Here is a 22,584-nt window from a genome sequence, read left to right on the forward strand (position 1 = left end):
AAACCATCCATACGCGTCCACGTTACATTGTATTTCATCTTGAGAAATGAATGTGCTTTATTTTTCTTCTTATGTAAAATTATTTTTGAACAATGCCATTTTATACATGGTTTTATTATATTTTATTGTTGATCTACTTTTTTTATTAAAAAGATTTACCGAAAAGAGGAACCTTACTGAAAAGAAATAAATAAAACTGCCTATTTTTATAATAGTACTATTTCACTTTCATTTTCAGATGGCGCTGTAGCAGTTGCCATGGCCACAGGTCTCCGGCTTTCTAATCTCACTAAATGTACCCACTTTTACACTTAAAGGGAACGTTAACTGAGAGGGATATGGATGTTTCCTTTTAAACAATACCAGTTGCCCAGCAGTCCTGCTGATCTCTTTTGCTGTAGTAGTGGCTGAATCACACACCTGAAACAAGCATGCAGCTAATCCAGTCTTCAGTCAGAGCACCTCATCTGCATGCTTGTTGAGGGGCTGTGGCTAAAAGCATTAGAGACACAGGATCAGCAGGAAAGTCAGGCAACTGGTATTATTTCTAAAGGAAAAATTCATATTCTTGTTAGTTTAGGTTCCCTTTAATGCTTTGGTAGTGTGCATCAGGTATGTGGTTTTTTTCGCAGCAGTGCATTGTGAAAACGCGTTCAGTTAAAATGCGTATACTGTGCCATAGGAAAACATAGGCATTACTGTGAAAAACAGTTTTCTTTCAGTTTTAACTGACAACAACTGATGAAGTGTAAAAGGGGCCTTACTCTTTCCCCTTCTGGGGGGGGGGGGGGGGGGGGGATGCAGGTAGATGTGGGGGTCCAGGCATGCTGGTTGCCAACTCCCAGCCAGCCAGCAGGCCGCAGTACACCAGCTGTATACTGTACATCCAGGAAGCTCCGCTGTGTGGGCCACGTGTCTGATCGACTTTTTGTCAAAGTCAGCAGCTGCATTCAGCAGAATGGAGCTGCTGACACTGGGGAAAGTGTCGGCCTGTGTAATACAATATAACTATGGCTTGATGGATATCATTTTAAAGCTGTCTTTCTCCTCTTTCTGACGACACCTAAATCGTTGCCCTACGCCTTTTAGTTTTCTCTATTTTCGCGATCGAAATCGCGGCCGCGGCAATTTCAATCGCAAAAATAGCGAAAACTAAAAGACGTAGGGTGGTGGTTTATATATCATTGGAAAGAGGAGAAAGAGAGCTTTAAAATGATATGCATCTTTCCATACTTTCTGCACTGCTCGGAGTCCCTTTAAGGCTGTCCCACATTGAAAAATTAAACAAACAAACCTTTCTCCGAGACAAAATGTTGCAATAAAGCTGGCAATGTCTATTGACTCACCTCATGCTTTGCACAGATGTACTGGAAGAACAGGGCCAACTATAAAAGCTGGAAGATGAGAAAATTAGACAAACATTACTGATACTCTAGCCGTAGAGAAATTAGATACATACATTTTGGATACATTAATGGAAACTACAGCCTGTATTTCACTGCTAAAAATACCAGCAAGGGGCATTTGATATACTGCATGGACCGTCACTCTTATTTTGAACCAGTTTAATTGACCTGAGGAAGCGGGTGGATGTTCACAAAGCGCGTTGTCCAGCATTTTTGGATAAAACTATTTTTGTATCTTGTATTAGTTCTCATCCTGGAGTAACTTTTCTTGCCTTTTTAAACTGTTTTAATCATCTATATATCATTTGAGGCACCATTCTGTCCCACTGTATAAGTAAAAAATATTTAAGATTTGGCTTTTGCAATATAGGTTTTCCCTGGTGGGGTAGAGAGGTAGTGGTGGTGGGGAGGTAAGGGGCACTGATTGCCACTTAATGATCTGGCACGTTGGATCTGTATAGGACCGTGGCAGACCTTTGTATTACTACTAGATTCTCGACCACGATAGCCTCAGATGGTTAGGCTTGGCCAAGAACAATCTAGCGTATGTACCGGCCTTTTTACATTGTGGTTCTGGTCACTGCTGACAGCTTGCAGAAAAAAACCTTTAGAATTCCATTATTGCTAAATAATTCTCAGTTTTTTTCTTGTAATTCTCCATGATAAAAAAACACATGAATTAGATATATGGTGTGCTTCAGTGAAGGAAGTCACGGCCGGTTGCACACTCACTAAAGTAATTTAAAGCAAACATTAATTTACCAAATTGCCTGTGTAACAATGATACATGTTACATGAATTGTTAATGAGAGATTTCCTTTACAGTGATGTGCTGGTAAATGAGGCTCTGGTATAACGCTGAATGGCAGGGAGAACCTCATCACAGGATTCACTCAAAGGGGCAGTAAACTCATTACAAGTCGCTTGAGCACTATTGTTGGGCCTCGGTCATATTCCCGTATAAAAACATTCCATTTAGTGGAGCGAAAGGGAATGGATCCCATGCAAAGCAATATGATGCTTTCACATTAGTCCGTCCGGAATGGATCTGTTAGATCCGTACTGATGAGCAGAACATAGAGTATGGGGCTTGCTTTTTCTGGATTGGCTGGACGAACAGGACACAAACAGAATCAGCGAAAGCCTATGAGAATGGACAGTGTCCGTTCTCAATAGGCTGGTTGCTGCATACATGTCGCCTTCTTTTACTCACCTGCTGCTATCACATTCTGGTCCGCCACTGATACTGGACCTCCCATCAGTCCACTGCTGCTGCTGGCACCTCCCCTCAGTCCACTGCTGCTGCCCACCTCCTCTCAGTCAGCTGCTGCTGCCACCTCCCCTCAGTCCTCTGCTGCCGCCGACACCTGCCCTCAGTCCACTGCTGCTTAAGTCACCTCCCCTCAGTTCGCTGCTGCTGGCACCTCCCCTCAGTTCGCTGCTGCTGGCACCTCCCCTCAGTTTGCTGCTGCTGGCACCTAGCCTCAGTCCGCTGCTGCCAGCACCTCTACTCAGTCTACTGCAGCTGGCACCTCCCCACATTCCACTGCTGCTGTCGGCACCTCTCCTCAGTCTGCTGCTATTTACACCACCTTCCCTCAGTCTGCTGCTGCTGTCGGCACCTCCCCTCATTCCGCTGCTGCTGACGCCACCTCCCCTCGATCCACTACTGCTGCTGGCACCTCCCCTCAGTCCGCTGCTGCGGACACCACCTCCCCCTAGTTTGCTGCTGCTGGCACCTCCCCTCAGTCCACTGCTGCCGGCACCTCCGCTCAGTCCCCTGATGCCGGCACCTCCGCTCAGTCCCCTGATGCCGGCACCTCCGCTCAGTCCCCTGATGCCGGCACCTCCGCTCAGTCCCCTGATGCCGGCACCTCCGCTCAGTCCCCTGATGCCGGCACCTCCGCTCAGTCCCCTGATGCCGGCACCTCCACTCAGTCCCCTGATGCCGGCACCTCCACTCAGTCCCCTGATGCCGGCACCTCTACTCAGTCCACTGCTGCTGACATCACCTTCAGTTAGTCTGATGCTGCTGTTGGCACCTCCCCTCAGTCCGCTGCTGCTGACGCCACCTCCCCTTAGTCCGCTGCTGCTGGCACCTCCCCTCAGTCCACTGCTGCCGGAACCTCCGCTCAGTCCACTGCTGCCGGAACCTCCGCTCAGTCCACTGCTGCCGGAACCTCCGCTCAGTCCCCTGCTGCCAGCACCTCCGCTCAGTCCCCTGCTGCCGGCACCTCCGCTCAGTCCCCTGCTGCCGGCACCTCCGCTCAGTCCCCTGCTGCCGGCACCTCTGCTCTGTCCCCTGCCGCCAGAACCTCCGCTCAGTCCACTGCTGCTGACACCACCTTAGCTCAGTCTGATGCTGCTGTTGGCACCTCCCCTCAGTCCACTGCTGCTGGCACCTCCCCTCAGTCCACTGCAGCTGGCACCTCCCCTCAGTCCACTGCAGCTGGCACCTCCCCTCAGTCCACTCCCGCTGCCGACACCTCACCACAGTCCACTGCTGCTGTCGTCACCTCTGCTAAGTCCCCTGCTGCTGGCACCTCCGCTCAGTCCCCTGCCGCCAGAACCTCCGCTCAGTCCACTGCTGCTGACACCACCTTCGCTCAGTCTGAAGCTGCTGTTGGCACCTCCCCTCAGTCGCTGCTGCTGACGCCACCTCCCCTCAGTCCACTGCTGCTGGCACCTCCCCTCAGTCCACTGCAGCTGGCACCTCCCCACAGTCTGCTGCTGCCGGCACCTCCCCTCAGTCCGCTGCTGCCGGCACCTCCCCTCAGTCCACTGCTGCTGACGCCACCTCCCCTCAGTTCGCTGCTGCTGGCACCTCCCCTCAGTCCACTGCTGCTTCCACCACCGCTTAGTCCATTGCTGCTTCCACCTCCGCTCAGTCCACTGTTGCTTCCACCTCCGCTCAGTCCACTGTTGCTTCCACCTCCGGTCAGTCCACTGCTGCCGGCACCTCCTCTCAGTCCACTGCTGCCGACACCTCCGCTCAGTCCACTGCTGCAGGCACCTCCGCTCAGTCCACTGCTGCCGACACCTCCGCTCAGTCCACTGCTGCCAGCACCTTCGCTCAGTCCACTGCTGCTGGCACCTCTGCTCAGTCCGCTGCTGCTGACGCCACCTCCCCTCAGTCCACTGCTGCTGGCACCTCCCATCAGTCCACTGCAGCTGGCACCTCCCTTCAGTCCACTGCTGCTGCCGGCACCTCCCTCAGTCCACTGCTGCTGCCGGCACCTCCCCTCAGACCGCTGCCGGCACCTCCCCTCAGTCCACTGCTGCTGACGCCACTTACCCTCAGTCCGCTGCTGCTTCTACCTCCGCTTAGTCCACTGTTGCTTCCACCTCCGCTTAGTCCACTGCTGCTTCCACCTCCGCTCAGTCCACTGCTGCTTCCACCTCCGCTCAGTCCACTGCTGCTTCCACCTCCGCTCAGTCCACTGCTGCTTCCACCTCCGCTCAGTCCGCTGCTGCCGGCACCTCTGCTCAGTCCGCTGCTGCCGGCACCTCTGCTCAGTCCGCTGCTGCCGGCACCTCCTCTCAGTTCACTGCTGCCGACACCTCCGCTCAGTCCACTGCTGCTGGCACCTCCGCTCAGTCCACTGCTGCTGGCACCTCCACTCAGTCCACTGCTGCTGGCACCTCCGCTCAGTCCAATGCTGCTGGAACCTCCGCTCAGTCCACTGCTGTTCAGTCCACTGCTTCCGGCACCTACTCTCAGCCGACTGCTGAGGGCATCTCTGCTCAGTCCACTGCTCCCGGCACCTACTCTCAGCCGACTGCTGAGGGCATCTCTGCTCAGTCCACTGCTGCCGGCACCTACTCTCAGCCGACTGCTGAGGGCATCTCTGCTCAGTCCACTGCTGCCACCTCCTCTTAGTCCCCTGCTGCCGGCACCTCGGATCATTCCATTCTTGCTGGCACCTCCGCTCAGTCCACTGCTTACACCTCCTCTCAGTCCACTGCTGCTAGCACCTCTGCCCAGTTCACTGCATGGATGAGCCAATGTACAGATTTGAGCCCAAAAGAAGCATCAGGAGGCTCCGATTGGATTGCAACAAACCAATGAAAATACTCCATGGTTTGAGGATTCCCAGTGGTCTGTTGCAATCCAATGGGAGCCAACTGATGCTTCCGCTGGTGCTTGGATCTGTACATCGACACCTGCAGAGAATGCGAGAGACGCCAGTGGAAAGTCACAACTGTTTTGCATACCCTCGTGCACATTTCAGCTCAGATTTGGTCCAGTATTGTACGCATTTTTGCACTATTGTTGCATGTGTTGCTTGCTGTTTCCATTCACTATATGGTGGAATAAGCTGTTTGAAAGCACCAGAAGTCATCTTTCATCTTATTTGAGATGTAGCCAAGCAGGTGCAAAGAACGCTGCAGCAAAAGTAGGGCAGTGACCACAGGTGATCAATCAGGCTTCGCTTTGGTAAAGAGCGGATATGCGATTGGCTGGTGTAAGCAGCTGAGGCTTCTGCTCTAGTTTTTCATGCACCTGTCTTCATAAATTACTGTACTGGAGGAAGTGAGGGAAGATGTGCACAACTGACAGCCGCACAGCCTAGTAATGCATAAATCAGTGCTAAGACACAATCACATTCTGATGAAAGGTCATGTCCCCTCCTCCTCCCGTAGAGAAGACTGGTAGACAGGACCCCCCCCCCCCTCCTCCCAGCTGGAGAGAAGACTGGTAGACTGGACGATGCTGCTCATAGGATATCCACATTCTCTCTCACATTATTATAGAGAGAAAAGGTCTCCTTATTAGTTCACAGCGCAGCCCTTGGAGAAGAGGACTCGCTGCTTGCAATGCTCAGAGAACCCCACATATCCCCATCATTCAGGTACTCGTCCGCCACCTCGTACTCCTGGTCCAATACAATTCACTTTTTCTCCCAAGTTTTCTCCTAGGAGATAATATTTCATCTTCTGTTTAAAATATCTTTTCAACACTCTGCAACTGCAAAAAAATTACCAAAAAGTAGGTGAAAAAGTAGTAGTAATGATAAAATGCCATGTCTCTCCGCTATATGGGGAATTAGATATAGGTTAGAAAAATGAGATATCTGAAAGTGTACACAAAGTGTATTCGCAGTTGACACCCCCCTGAAGAGATGATTGGGAGGGGGGGCATATGGTCAGTTTGCAAAGCCACCTGTCCTCGCTCCAGTGGCTTTGCAAACTGACCAGTAGAGCTCCATGCTCACTGCAGTCACATGACAGGGAGCCTAGAGCTCTATTGGCTAGTTCACAACCTGCACAGGACACTGGAGGAAGCAAGGAAAGTGAGGACAGGTAGCTATACACAATGAAGCACCCTCCGCAGTAGAAGTACCGTTGAGCGACACTGCTCTATAGGTTTCTGTGGACATCTATCAGGATTGATTTTTCCAGTGTGGTGTAGGAACTGATCACTATCTGATCACATTACAATCAGAGAGCAATGAAATCGGTTGGTACCTTGTGGCATACCTAGCATTGCTCCAGTGCCTAGGTTCTCAAAAGGTAGTACGTGTATCCCTAGGGCTACCTAAAGAGAGTCTGTAAGTAAGGAACCCTCTGGGGGATACTTACCTCTGGAGGTGGAAGCCTCAGGGTCCCAGTGAGGCTTCCCCCTCCCCTGTAGCTTCAGGGAATTCAGCACTGGCTCTCCCGAATCCTTCCCCAAGCTTGATTTATTTACCTCTCCGGGATCCAGTGCAGGTGCAGCAGCGGCGGAAATAGCCGAGCCCGATCATATCTGCTCAAAGGATTGTGCAGTATTCCCTGCACAGTAGAGCGGATTGATCAGGTTTGGCCATTTCCTCCTTAACCCGAATGAAGAGCGGCTAGTGTGCCTGCCCTGGATCACGGTAGGTAAATATTTACCTCATAACGATTTGGGGGACCTCAGCAAAGCAATGGAGGGATGGAGGAGGACGAGGGGAGCTTCGTTAGGATCCAGAGGCTTCCCCTTCCTGAGGTAAGTACCCCCCAGATGGTTTTTTTTAAGATTACAGATTATCTTTCAACGCTTTTAAAAATTTAGTTAATCTATTACAATTAGTTTTTGAATTTCAAATATGCTAAATGCATAAATGTGCCTGAATTTTTAGTTACAGTAAATCCTCGGATTGCAAGTAGCTTGGTTTAGGTGCGCTTTGAAAGACAAGCAAAAATGTTAATGAAACTTTGACTTGATAAGCAAGCAATGTCTTGGTATACAAGCACAGGATGTATGCCCGTGTCACATTACAACTGAGCCGATGGTTCTTCTCCCTGTGACGCTGCAGGATTGCGCTAAATCTGAGTGTATGGGCTGTACAAGGTCACATTTCCATCAGGTTCCCAAAAGTAGTAGGCTAAAGCAGCCATCACTGGAGAAGTTCCTTGTTACAGTCATACACACTACAAGATGCTGGGGTGAGCCAACAGATAGCAATGATTCTGTTATAGTGAAAGTCTTGTATACATTTTTACTCTATACAGTACAGTACGTTGTATTAAAATGATTATATATTTTTTTGAATTGTGGAATGAATCATCTGAGCTTCCATTCATCCTCCATCTTGGAGAAATGTGCTTTGCTATAAGAATGCTTTGAATTACGAGCAGGTTTCCTGAACCAATTATGCTCACTAACCAAGGTACCACTATAAATACAAGCATACAGGCATGTTTTAAAAGAATGTACATGCAAACATTAAAGTGTAACTGTCAGGCATAAAATAAAAAATCAATTCTTATTTTTATCTGGTAAACAAGTAATAAGGATGCTAACCAGGCAATCCAAAAGTTAAAACAAAATCACTCGGTTTTCTTATCTATAAAACAACATTCCCCAGCTTCCGTGGTTCTTATTTTTGGTACATCTGACGCACAAAGGAAGTTGCAGGGCATGTTGGGTTGTCCTTATTTCTCTACTTTCCTCTCAGACTTAACTAATGCAGCCTTATTGGCTAAAGCCTCTTTCCCTCCTGTTTTCACTTCCCACACTTCTGTTCCTCTCCGATTGGCCAATATTTCTCATGCTGAGCCAATGCACTTTCTATTGCAAAGCTGGGTGGGAGTGCTTGAAAACTGGGACGTGGGCGGGCAATGCATACACAATCAGGCAGAGGAGGAGAGTAAGGGAGGAGATGACATCAGGATTGGCTTCAAAATAGACACAGTTAAAATGGGAAATACTAAGAAGGATTTTTTTTTTTTTTTTTTACTATAGAAAACTACCTAAAATCAAAACATGGACAGTGCAATACATATGTTATGTAAGTAGAGAAAGTACTTATCTACTTATATATGTGTTTTTTTTCTGAGATAGTATGGCTGACAGCTCCTCTTTAAGTACTCCTAACCAATATATCTGTGTCAAGGATACTTGAGATGTTGTTCACAATATGAGGTACTCGGCAAACCCTGCCTCTAGTTAAGGGGTAAGTGCTGTAATAATGTGGAGAAACACTGATCTAATGATATGGGGTACTGAAAGCAAACCTGAAGTAAAAATAAACTTATGGGATAATGAATTGTATGTGTAGTACAGCTAAGATATAGAACATTAGTAGCACAGATATAAATGTCATATTGTTTCCAGTACAGGAAGAGTTAAGGAAGTTCAGTTGCTATCCATGCAAAAGCTTCTCTGAACTATTCGAACCAGCTTGGTGGAATACAATCCTGTTTTCTGAAGCACTTTAACAGCCAAGAAAAAGTGAGAGACAGCTTGAGGTGAGGTTTCACTGCAGGGAAGGTCAACGGGTCATTAGCTCTGCTCTGTTCTTTTTTTTTAGTTCAAAATACAGAGTGCGGTTTGAAAACTGCAAACATGACATAATGATGCAATGTTATAAAAACAAAAAAAAACTAAACAAAAAAAAAATGAAAATAAAAATGAGATTCTTTTCTCTGCTACTAATATTCTATTAATTATCCGTACTACACATATAATTCATTATATTATACGTTTATTTTCGCTTTGCTTCGGTGTCACTTTAAGAAAAGGCAAAGGGATGAATCTTGGTGGGAAAGGGGGTATAAAAACCACAGCAACACAAGCTTTTATTTGACTATATCCAGTTTATTGGGAGTCATAACCACTCTTATCTATGTCTGAATGCTGGTTTTCACCATTGGACTTCTTCTGCATCGCTAACCTTTATTTAAAACAAACCTGAATCAAAAATAAACTTATGAGATAACCATATTGTATGTGTAGTACGGATAATAAATATAAGATAAGTAGCAAAGACAAAAAGTCTCATGTTTAAATAGCTTTAACAGCCAGGAAACAGTGAGAGGCAGCTTGAGATAAGGTTTTACTGCAAGAAAGTGCACAAGGTCATTGTTTTACAGCTTAAAATACAGAGTGTGGTTTCTAGACTGCAAATATGACAGAATGATGTAAGGTTATAAATAAAGCTATATATACACAAACTAAAAATGCGAGACTTTTCATTGCTACTAAAGTTCTATTCATTATCCGTACTACACATACAATTCATTATATCGTACGTTTATTTTGGCTTCAGTGTCAATTTAAGTTGTGATATGAAACGTCACAAATGTATGATTTAACTTTGGAAGACTGTGGCAGTTAGGCTGCAATGTAGTAACCACGGGATAGGAAGCAGTATTAATATTCAGCCAATCACAGAGCAGCTGTGTAACTTACATCCTATGGGATATTTACAGGAATGTTTTCCGCATGGCTTCCCTTTCAGTCTTGTTCACAAGCATCTCTGAAAAATGTTAAAATAGTTATCAAAAATACATTTAGTAAAAAAAAAAAAAAAAAAAAATTACAGTACAGAAAAGGATACAACTATTAACATTTTATACACTACTGATGTAAAAATAGCTCTTTGAAATACCAAACCTATATAACGCTTATCCTACAGGGCCCATTTCCAGCTGTGACAGCATCTCCAAGGCGTACTTGTGTTGCTGCAAGTACGTATCTGAATCCCTCTAGCAGTGCCATGCACTAGAGGAAAAAAATGCATGCCTGGCAGGCAAAAAAATAAATAGAACACAGCCTAGGTACAGTATTTGTATTCTTGGTATTGTACCTGTCTATCTCTTCATGTCAACTCAAGTACACATTAACCACCCTGGCGTTCTATTAAAATCGCCAGGGTGGCGGTGCAGCCGTTTTTTTTGTTTTTTTTTAATCATGCAGCTAGCCTAGCGCTAGCTGCATGATAGCCGCTGTGCAGCGGCATCCCCCCACCCCTTCCGATCGCCTCTGGCGATCAGAGCAAACAGGAAATCCCGTTCAGAACAGAAAAACACCCAAAAATCGCAGTGATAAGTGTGAAGGCCTAATTGGGAAAAAAAAACACAGATACTCCCCTAAGGAGAGGGAATACTCCGGGTCCTATAGAGCCTTTTCGCTCCTCTCATGGTCCACTCATTCCAGCGCTGGCTCCCCCATTCAAATGTAAAATCCCTTGCCGCGGGAGACTTTAGAAGTCTTCGGGAGCCCGGGTGCTCCCAAAGACAGGCTGCTCAGTACTGTGCATGCACGGGAATGTGTGCTGCGCTTGCGCAGTACGGAGTGGCCTGTCTTCGGGAGCACTTTGGCTGCCGAAGCCTCCCGCAGGGGCAGAGAGCATTCTCCAATCCATGGGTTGGAGACTGCTAACAGGGATCCAGCACTATAATGCACGCACCGTAGGAAGAACGGGAAGACTCTACAGGACCCAGAGCCTTCAACTCTCCTTATGAGAGTATCTGTTTTTTTTTTTTTTTTTTATTTTAATTTTGCTTCAGACTCACTTTAAAGGGAACCTTAACTGAGAGGGATATGGATGTTTCCTTTTAACCAATACCAGTTGCCTGGCAGTAGTGCTGATCTCTGGCTGCAATAGTGGCTGAATCACAACCCTGAAACAAGCATGCAGCTAATCCAGTCTGACTTCAGTCAGAGCACCTGATCTGCATGCTTGTTCAGGGGCTGTGGCTAAAAGTATTAGAGACACAGGATCAGCAGGAGAGTCAGGCAACTGGTATTATTTTAAAAGGAAAAATCCATATCCTTCTCAGTTTAGGTTCCCTTTAAAGGAGATTCTTTATTTTAGTAAAATTAGTTTTTCCTTTCTGTCTGTAGGATTGTTTTATATACATAATTGGAGTGCCGAGGGTTAAGATTCATTAATTAAACGTGCAGGCTCACAGAAAACACATCATGCCAAAACAGGAATGTAGCAAAGCGGTGCACTGAAAACAAAAACAATTCTTAGTACAGGTAATCCCCAACTTTTATATGACCCACCAATACAAATGGCCCAAACCCGTCTATGTGACATTTCCAAGTGTGGGAAGTTTAAAGCTGCTTCTTAAAATTTCCCAGAGTCCCAGCGAGACTCACCCACAGCAGCAGTGCTGGACTCACCCCTGAACAGAGTCCAGAGCTGTCCATCCTCCACTCTCCACCACTGCTAGCTCTTGTGCACGGCATCACTTCCTGTATGCCACGTGACATACAGGAAGCAGTGCCATGCATTAGAGGCTGAAGGAGGCGGAGTGATTAGAAGGAAAGTGCTGGAAGGCGAGTCCAGCACTGCTATTGCTGCTGTGGGGGGAGGGGGGAGAGATCTCCACAAGGCTGAGGGACAGAGGGGACCAAGAGGCACAGAGGGGGCAGAGGACGGTCAAAAGCACAGAAGGGACAGAGGACAGAGGCACAGGGAGGATTAAAAAAAAGGCACAGAGGTGGATGAAGGCACCCTACCTCCACTGGAGTATCAGAAGTGCTGCTTGAGTGTGGCAGTCAGGGACAGAGCATATCACACACAAAAAAAGGGGGTAGGGGGCTGGAGTGGGAATAACTCTTCCTAGAACCCTGACTCAGCTGAGCTCTTGTGCCAAAAGAAGGGGGGGGGGGGGGCAGCCAAGTGAAGGTGAATACATCATTGGTGCCATCTTATGACGGAAGGGTCAGTTCATATAGGTACCAGGTAATTTCAGCACCCCATATTAAAGATAGGCTGCACCTAAAGAACATCCTTAGACGTTCAGCTGTTGCGCACACACACACACACACACACACACCATAAGCTCTCACCAGATTTTCTCAATAGGAGTGGTTTAGTTTGCTGCCAGCATTTGGCAGCTACTTATCGGAGACAATGCACCCACACCTATTGGTGGCAGGGGGTTTTATTATGGTGTTGGCATGTCAGCTATTTTATAGGCAAAATGTGAAGTTAATGGTAGCATGTTCTGCATTTTAATTTTATACCCGACACACTGGTAAATGCTTAACCTTGCTTACAAGATTTTAGATATCGTATAAATGATGAAAAATGCTTCATAAAGCTGACAGAACAGAGTAACTGTAAGGGCCCTTTTCCACTAGCAATCGCTAGCGTTCACGCTGAACGCTAGCGATTGCTGAATCGAAAAAGCTAAAAATTTACCGGCGATTTCCCGACGTTTGCGGCCGCGATTTTGCTATGCTATGCACTGCATAGCAAAATCGCGGCAAAAGTCGCTCCGCGGCGCGATCGCGATCAAGTGAAAAACGAATCGCGGTAGTGGAAATTACCTACCGCGATTCCTATGTTAAAAAGCAAACCGTAGCGATTTTAAAATCACTAGCGGTTTGCGGTTTTGCGATTAAGCAGTCGCAAACGTCCTAGTGGAAAAGGGCCCTAACAAATATACTGGCATCTTTGCTCCTGGCACCAAATTTAACTGGTGTCAGTGTAAGATGTGCCATATCAAGAGATCAAAGGGGTAAAAATGAAATGGCCTTGCCCTAAAAGAAGTATTCCACTGGTGTCTGAAGGGTATAAGATTATCTCAACAATTTTAGACACTGGTCATCTCATGTAGGAGAAAGTGTACATTGCATTTTTGATTAAAAAGGCTTCCATTTCAAATGCATTTGATTTGTATTTAGCTTCACACACCCAGACACTTAAAGGAAACCAGAGCTGAAGAAAAAGTTTTATACATACATGGGGCTTCCTCCAGCCCATCCACTCAGATCGCTCCCATGCTGCTGCCCTCCTCTGGCGGCAGCTCCGATACCGGGTCCCGTCACTTCAGCCAGTCTGGCGCAAGTGAAGTGCACTCTTTGCATATCTCTCCAGCAGCCGCCGAGATACGTAGAGGACGTACTTCTCCTGCGTAGACTTGCCGCGACTGGTGGAAGGGACGGGACCCAGTATTGGAGCTGCAGATAGAGGAAGGCAGCGTGGGAGCGATCCAAGCGGACAGGGCTGGAGGAAGCCCCAGGTATGTATAAAACATTTTCTTTTAATCAGCTCTGGTACACTTTAAAGCCAAAACCACTAGGAAAGCAGTTCAAGTGCAGGAAAATAAGACTGCAACTGGAAGAGAAAGAAAATGTAAGTCAAATGGAATTCAAAACACAGGCTATAGGTGCTCCATAAGAAATCATACAAACTGCTTTTATGATGTATCCAAAGTGCCTCATAAACCAGATCAAATATAAAAAATAAACATTCATGTACACAAACTGTGTGTCCCTTATCAAACAATAAATATCTGACTTGTGCTGATAAGAACCCTTACACTAATCAAGGCACTGTCCTCACATCTCGTGCATCATTTTGTTTTCAGTTTACATGAAGGTGGCTGACTGTTTCTTCCATTTCTTCTTGCTAAGCTGTAGTCAGTGTCAGACATGGGCGATGATGGGTTGCTTACTTTCTTGAGTTTGCAGGACTTTGCCTGCTTTGTTGTGCTAGGGGTATGGTTAGAATCAGAGCCTTGCTTTGTTGGTGGTCTCAGGTTGCCAGTACTATACATCTTTGAGCTGCCTCCACATGAAGAGACGTTTTCATCTTGTTGACCATTCATTACCGATTTCTTTTTTGTGCCTGCTTTTATGACCTGAGTATTTCTGAGTAGAGGTGAGGACAGATTCGCTGACCCGTTACTCTTAGGAGAGGTTCTACTCAAACACGGCAGATCAGACATCTGACGTTGGGGGTACCTTCTGTGGGAATGTCTCTCCTGTGCACAAGTCATTTTACAAGTATTATCCGGATTAGAAGTCTGTTTGGTGGGGGAGGAACTATGCCAGGATTTACTCTTTCCTAAATACTTCCCATGGTGGAACAGACCTGGTGCCGTTTGAGATCTCGATTTAACCGGCTTGGCTTTTTCAGCCTGAACTGTTTGACTCTGAAGCCATTCCAGATGGAGCAGACGGTCAATGTATCGCTCTAGACACCCCGATGGCATGGATTTCAGGGTATTCTTCCCTTCCTTATTTAAGAGGGTTGAGATCTCACCAAGGTTCCACGAGTTGTATGGTGGAGGGAGAACATCCGGATAGCTATAAACTTCACTCTTGGGTTTAGCATAAAGACTAAAATAGCCAGGGCTGATCTCTTCAGCACGTAGGTTCATTTCTGGAGGGGCAAGAGGGGATGGTGGGATGGGAAGACGCTCAGAGTCAGAAAGGTCACTGGCGCTGTCTTCTTCTTCATTTCTAAACTCAGCTAAGTCCAAGTCCAGGAATAGTTTTTCCAGAGAATCCCTTTCATGTGGAGCGTTGGGCATCATTTGGTTGGACAGCCTGTCACTCATGGGACATGATGATACCTGCAGAGTGTCCCTTTCATGTGGAGCACTGGGCATCTTTTGGTTGGATAGCCTGTCACTCACGGGACACGATGATATCTGCAGTAAATTTAAACTAGTCGGGTGCTTCATGCTCACGCCTGAAGCCATTGGGTACTCATTCACGCCATTCCTTAGAACCAACTCTTCACTCAGAATCTTCTCAGCATGACAGCGTCCCACTAACGATCCCTTTTTCTCCAATTTATTTTTAGTCTGACAAACAGCGCTGGGCCTGGGGGAAAAAAGACAAAAACACACATTACAATAAATAAATGGGGTAATTTTTTTGATTCAAAGCATTAGTTATCTCTTCAGAAGGAAATCCTCTTTCTTTCTGAGAAATAGAGTTGCCATAAATATAGATGGTTCCTCCACAAGTCTTTCAGCAATTTGAAGAGGAACTCCAGTGAAAATAAATGTAATAAAGAAGTGCTTCCTTTTTACAATAATTATGTATAAATGATTTAGTCAGTGTTCGCCCATTGTAAAATCTATCCTCTCCATGATTTACATTCTGACATTTACCACATGGTGATATTTTTACTGCTGGCAGGTAATGTCAGTGGAAGGAGATGCTGCTTGATTTTTGGGCAGTTGGAAACAGCTGTTATTTCCCACATTGCAACAAGGCTCCCACAGTGTGATGTCAGAACCGTGGTCCTGACATCACACAGTGGGAGGGGTTTCATCACAATATCAGCCATACAGAGCCTCCGGATAATCATTTGAGAAAAGGAAAAGATTTCTCATGGGAAAGGGGGTATCAGCTACTGATTGGGATGAAGTTCAAATCTTGGTTACGGTTTCCCTTTAAGCTTATGATACAGCTTATCATAAATAACTTTCTGAACTCTCCTCCTACTAGGTGTAAAGCTTACTTTCAAAACGACAAATGCACTGTCCGCTTAACACAATGAGTTTTCTTTTGAAAATAAATAATAAGTGGAGATAGGACGTCATTTTACTGAGTCTACAGACGGTAACGCTGCATTGCTCCTAGTGCCTTTCAGCCGTCTATCATCAGTAAACATGGAGCACTGTGCTCCCCTTTCACAGGAACATAAGAAGCAATTGTGTGTAATAAACAGAGGAAAGCAAAGGTTTGGTTCTGGTTGCAATTCACATTGTTACTGTCCCGTGGTATTCACAGTACATCAGGTAACAATTCATTCCAGAGCATAATTGGCATGGACCAGCGGCACCAGACTACGGCATGGACTGAAGAGTGAAATCTCGGGTTACTTTATAGATACCGCTACAACAAATTGCTTTGTGGCCTGACTTTCATGAATTTAATATGAATGAGACAAAAAGAGAGGCCCGATGCTGGGCGGCGAGGCAGAGGAGCGACATGAAACACCACACGGGGGAGATTAAGTGTAACAGAACTACCTTACGGCTTGCCGAGGATTATCCCAGGAAGATTTCTCATTCACGGAACGTTTCAGTTCAGGTTGCAAAATCTAGATACAAAATCGATAAACTACAGTGAAATAACGGCATAGACAGCACTAGCAAATCTCAAGACATCAACAGAATCACTAAACTTTACCAGTACGGAACAGTTTACAACTTTATCAGCGCTGGACGGTGCCTTCATCCCTTGTTGTATTGCTGACTGTTATGTGAATGCAAGTCCTGCACATACGTCAGATGGCCCTCATACAGGAGTGTAACTTCAATTCATGGGGTCCCCAGCAAAACGTTGATGCCCCCCCCCCCCCCTCACCCATGTTCACACCCCTTCCCTGTCCTCCCCTTGGTGCTCTTCACCGCTTTGGTGCCCATCTCAAAAGGGTCATACAACAAGTGTGGCCATTGAGATCTTCCCACCCATAAGTGTAGCCACAAAACACCTGGTCTGCAGTATAATTCCCTGTATCAGAGGAATGAAGGTTAGTAGTTCGGGCCCCCCTCAGCTCTGGGCCCCCTGCTTTCCTCTAGTTACTGGGGTGCCAGACAATCTGTTCCCAGCACAGGCATAGAGCACCGTTCTCCTCCTTAACTCTTTCCAATCCTATATCAGACTATGTCCTACATTTCCAGCAGAGGTCCTATGCCAGACATAGTCTTACATAGGAAAATATGGATGCCACTGGCGTGTGGTTTCCAATCCAGCACAGTGTCAGTCCCTTTAGATAAAGACCATCCACTGATCCTGGGTCACCTGCAACCCCCTCACTCCAGTGCGAGAAGGTAGTGCCCCCCACAAGCAGGCTCTTCCTTCTTCAGCATATCAGCATACAGCAATCACCCATGTCCCCCCCCCCCCCTCCAAAAGCAGAGCAAAAAAAAGTAGGAGTTGCTAGCCTCTAGACTAGTTATGTGTCGGCCCATAACTCAGCCCTGAACTGTTGCCAAAGGGATAGAGTCCCTATATCTGCAGGGTGACAGCAATCATTTATGTGTAATGGTAGCAAAATGAACTTTAATTATCTACACTGAAAAAAGTCATGCATCCATCGAGTTCAGTCTCTTGAGTCTCCTATTTTTAGGCTTGACTCACAATAGTTCCAATGCTATGCATTTTTGAAACAACAGACCACAAATTAAACAGATGGGAGGTGGACTGCAATGCTTCTATGGAGCAATTATTATCAATCCGTTTCTGACAGTACAGTTCCTGCTGGGTCCATTATAGTGTGAACCGAGCTTTACTGTAAAGACTCCTTTCTAAACAAGTGACAGAATCCCCCTTCCTCCATACACAGATCATGCTCTCTAGTCCCTTTTGCTAACCTTTTGTTATTGTCCTTGGTTGTATATATATAGGAATGAATTAGGTCACCTCCAAGTCATCTCTTGTCCAAGCTATGAAACAGTGTTTTGAACGCCAGAAATGGCCTCACAAGTGATTTGTACAGAGGCAGTAGTAAAATAGCATCATACCTTTTTCATTTCCTTTTTTCTGCACCCCAGAATTGTATCTGCATGTTTGGCATTGAATATGGTTGTTGAACTTTTGTCAATGAGTATTCCCAAGTCCGACTCCGAAAAGTGCCCAGATGTATCCTGTTTAATTCATATGGTGCTATAGCACTGGTACAGCCAAGAAGCACGAACATTCATCATTCATAACCTACATCATTCATCTTGCAAGAAAAAGCAGCACAAGTAATACAAGTGTCAGAGGAGTACCTTGTGTGTATTGCTGAAGGTCTGCGACTTCCTCACTGGGATTAGTAGGGGATTACACTCTTTCAGGCCTTGGTTGTTGAATCCGACAGACTGGGATCTTCTCTGTGTCTAAGCATGTAAATAAACAACAAAAAAGGTCATTGGTGGGCAATGGGATGATACAAGTTTAATGCAAACTGTATCCATCTTGGAATTGGGGGAACTTGCATGGCTGCATGCACTCTATACTCCGATTGGACCCACTCCAAGTCACATAATTTGTATTCCATGCTGGTAATTAGCTTACTAGTAACACACTGCACCACTGTCTGAGCCTGCATCTGGCTTCATAATACTTGGGAGGTTGCATCTAGCCATTATGGATAGCCAGGCAGGATAGGCTAATACTGGGGGCTACTACCTACACAGGGTGTCAAAACATGCTACTCATACTGGGGGGTAGAACTGGCTACCTAATACTGGGGGCTACCTCTGGATACACATACTGGGAGCTACCTAATACTAGGAGGAACATTTCTCTAATGCATCCTAACTGTGTACTTGAAGGGACCCTGAACAGTGCCCAAGAATAAAATACTGAAGTTACCTGGGACTTCCTCCAGCCCCCCATATCCCCTGAGTCCCCTCCATGCCTTCTGGGTCCCCTCTGTTCTCCCACTGGCAGCTCCGTAAGCTGGCGATCGGCCATTCTTTCAAGAATGCTCATGACAACAGGTGTGTGATCGCAGCGGGCCGCGCAGCCTACGGAGCTGCAAGCGGGAGAATGCAGGGGACCCAGAAAATACCAAGGGACCTCTTGGGATACGGGGCAGGGATTTGCGTGTGTGGAGGAAGGTAAGTTCAGTATTCCATTCTTGGGCTCTGTTCAAAGTCGACGGTGGGGGCACAATTTTTACACCCTTGTCCTGGTATACACAGAATATAGACGTTGGTACATACTACAAAATTCATAGACATAGTAATTACAGTTACAAATGTAACATAATGAACATAGTGTACAGCAATTTCCAAGAAACAAAAGGGTGAGAGGAGTCCCCCGTTCGAATCCCAGCCAGGGCACTACCTGTGCTGAGTTTGTATGTTCTCCCCATGTCTGTGTGGGTTTCCTCCTGGCTCTGCACTTTCTTCCCACATTCAAAAAACATACATATAAAGTTAATTGGCTTCCCCCTAAAAATTGGCCCTAGACTATAATACTACACTACATGATACATATATAGACATATGACTATTCTAGGGACTAGATTGTGAGCCCATCTGAGGGACAGTAAGTGGCAAGACAATATACTCTGTACAGCGCTGTGGAAGATGTCATAGCTATGTTAATACTAAATAATAATAAAGCAATATCTGTGGTGTGTTTTGTGACAATATGTGTTACCATAGCAGTGAATAGTAGGCGTCTAGCATGCCCCCACGCAAGTCAGAACATAAAAGGCTGTATGGGCACGAGCCTCTACCAGATATTATGCCTGAGAGTATGGCATCATCGCTGGTCACAGACATTAGAGAACAGGATCTAAATCTGCCCATTAATGGTACACTTGTTTCTTCAGATGCAATTGATCAAAGTTGTGGAATTGTAAGTAATCAGAAGATAATTCTCGATTGCTCAAATAAACGGTCGAGCACTTTCTCTAAATCCAACAAAATTCTGTATTCCAATCGCCCATACAATCATTTGTTTCCACATACAGCGGTTTTGTGTACAATTTGATTGTAAAAATCTGATGGAATGATTGTATCTGAGGATCATGTAATGTGTGTGTGTGCGCGCCACAACTGTATGCATCTGTTTCAGAAGCATGTGACCAAGAGGTGGTCTGAGCACCAGAATCAGGAGGAGGGGGGACAAGATTCCTCGAAATCTCCAGCAAGTGGGCAAACAGACACTTCCACCTCTGCTCTCACTGCTCCAAACTTGCATAGGAACATTTATCTGAAAGCAATATTGCCACAGTATGACATATTGATATTTTAGAAGAGGTTTTTACACTATTCTATCATTCTCTTTATTTAGCTTTATGAAAGGTATAATAATTACATCCTCATGCATCATATAAGCACCATACGATCTGGGGAACTGGGCTGATTTTGCAGTAGCTGATAAACAAACAGAGGGTTGCATGCTGTGCAGCACAGAGGATGAGCAGGATGGGTTTCCTTACATTACCATGTCTCTGCCGCCTGCTCCTTCTCATTCTAGAATGCGACAGTCCTGGACTACAAATCCCATCACAGATTTGGCAGAAATGTGGCAGATTAGATGACAGCACACCAGCTGTGAGACTTCATGATGCTTGCACCAGACACCTGTGCTGCGTGGCGCTCTCCTTCTCTTTTCCGTTATATCCCCTGGCACTATTTGTTTTCATGTCACTGCTGAATATTTCTCGATGTGAGGTAAGTACAGCCCATCGCTCCTCCTCCTCCAACCTCAAAGCCACAGGGTTGTCACTGCGGGAGCAAAGCATTGTGGGTCCAGCCTGGCATCATACACAACACATAGCTGGAAATCTATACCTCCAGCAACACGCTATAGAACATTTCCCAAGTGCTGGCAGCTTTAAATAGCCGTGTTTGTGTATCTGTGACTCGTTGCTGCAAAGCTTGTCACACAATATGCAGCACAATGCCTACATTACTTCTGCTGCACACATATGGTTTCATTGCTATTCTTCAAGAACACTTTAGATGTGAGAAAAAGAATCACATACATGTAAAACTGTCTAGTAAAGAAAGACTGAATAAAGGTGATCAGATGTGATGTGATTTTCTCCCAAACGCAAACATGGGTCCTGCAGCATTTCTGTGCTTTTCTGAGTCGATTCAGCCTCAATGTTAAGTATAGGAAAGTGGAAAAAACATTTTTGTTACAGAAGCTGTTCAGTTCAAACTCTACTGTACCAAAAAAAAAAAAAAAAAAATACACTAAAACGCTCCAAAAATTGCTAGGCATGATTAGAAAATCGCCAGGCACATGCCTAGAATCACTCTGAAAAATCACTTCAAATAGCGCTGAGCGTTTGCAATTATTGCAAAGGTTTTTGGTTGTTTGTTTTTTTCAGTTTCATTGTCTCTGCTCAATGATGCATTCATTTTTTGTATTCCTGATGTTTAACCCTTTCAGGCAGAAAGAGAAAAAAGGAACACAGCCTAGGCATTCCTTTAACCACTTCACATCCAAGGGATGTTCCCCTTAAAGGACTTCTGAGGCGAAAGATGTAATTTATTTTTACTCACCTGGGGCTTCCTCCAGCGCATCACAGCCGCCTCAGTCCCTCGCCGCAGCCCCGGTCCTCTTCTGTGTCCCTGCTGGCTGTCCGCAATGTGCGACCAGCCGGTGGGGTCGACTCTTCTGCGCCTGCACTCATGCCCAAGTCATCTGGCACGTACTGCACAACTGTGCAGGCACAGTACGCTGGTTTTTGCAGTACACAGTACTTTTGCAGAATTGGTGCCCGGGTCGTGTCCTTGGGTAAAAACGGCATGTGGAAGATTTCTGTATGTGTGTGGTTTACATTACGTTGCCTGTAACCCTTCTCTTAGCTTGTGGACACAAATTGCCCTGTATGCTGGAGAATCTATGTACAGGAGGGGATGACAAGGGCATTCAGTGACAACATGTGGAGATTATTGATAATGTAGCATCTACAGGACGGGCTGCAGAAGCCGGAGTGAATGGTCCATCCCTGACCGCTACAGTGTATCCCTAATAGGTCTTACACAGCAAGATTAGCAATCATTTTTAAAAGACAAAAAAATGATACATCATGGGAAACCACAGTTGCTCAGACGTATCGCAAATACCTTCTGTTTTAAGAAGGCAACATTATATTGAGTGTTACTTTTTAGTAGGTGGGCTTTTGGGTCTATTTTAGCCCCTTCTACTCTCCCAGTGGTTTCGGGTCACCCCGAGCTGTCTGAGCTTTCCTTGGTATTGGCCCAAGCCCTATCCCATAAAGCCATAGCAATCCCTGCCATACACTAATGAGGACCAGAAAGTCCAAAACGGGCTGTATGCATATTGCATTGGTGGGGCTCTGTAACATGTATAAGCTATAGGCTCACTATACATGAGCAGTTCCAGATATAAGCCTGGCTTTAGGGGCATAAAGAGATGATTAGCATATTCAGAAGTGATGCATCACGGGAAACCGCAGCCGCTCACTTAAGCCTTCGTACTCACCGCCCGATGGGTCCAGCAATGTCCCCTTGTCTCCTGCTCGTGACATATGCAACGTTACATGACGGGTGTAAACGTGAAGTCAAGACATTACAGCACTTTATGCGTTGTCAGGGATCTTAAAGATCTGTTCCGCCGTGATGGTCGTTATTGCCACACGATGCTAAGAGTCACTTAAGTGATTGTGCGCTTGTAACCACATTGCGCGATCGCAAAAATCACCGGTCATCTGGAAAATTGTGACGTGGGTACACAGCTTTACAG

At 45.9% G+C, this 22,584-nt stretch overlaps 1 protein-coding gene across 5 annotated transcripts in view; it reads right to left on the reverse strand.

Moving 5' to 3' along the window:
• The window catches only part of FAM217B (family with sequence similarity 217 member B), an 80,889-nt gene that overhangs the window by 22,126 nt on the left and 36,179 nt on the right, over positions 1-22,584 (reverse strand). The window contains exons 3-7 of one of the 5 annotated variants that reach the window (XR_011025266.1): positions 18,135-18,242; positions 16,389-16,459; positions 13,938-15,228; positions 10,066-10,132; positions 1,347-1,394 (exon numbers count right to left, since the gene is read on the reverse strand). Coding sequence is in view for 3 of the 5 variants with exons in the window: in XM_068263295.1 (XP_068119396.1) it covers positions 13,971-15,228; positions 16,389-16,459; positions 18,135-18,242; positions 20,303-20,335 (1,470 nt within the window). In the remaining 2 variants the exon portion in view is untranslated. Of the gene's footprint in view, positions 1-1,346; positions 1,395-6,356; positions 6,376-9,450; positions 10,133-13,937; positions 15,229-16,388; positions 16,460-18,134; positions 18,243-20,302; positions 22,275-22,584 lie in introns of those variants that run through there. The other 4 variants (XR_011025267.1, XM_068263296.1, XM_068263295.1 and 1 more) reach the window with 4 other exon arrangements.

Source organism: Hyperolius riggenbachi, chromosome 12 (assembly GCF_040937935.1).
Source record: "Hyperolius riggenbachi isolate aHypRig1 chromosome 12, aHypRig1.pri, whole genome shotgun sequence".
Taxonomy (NCBI): Eukaryota; Metazoa; Chordata; class Amphibia; order Anura; family Hyperoliidae; genus Hyperolius; species Hyperolius riggenbachi.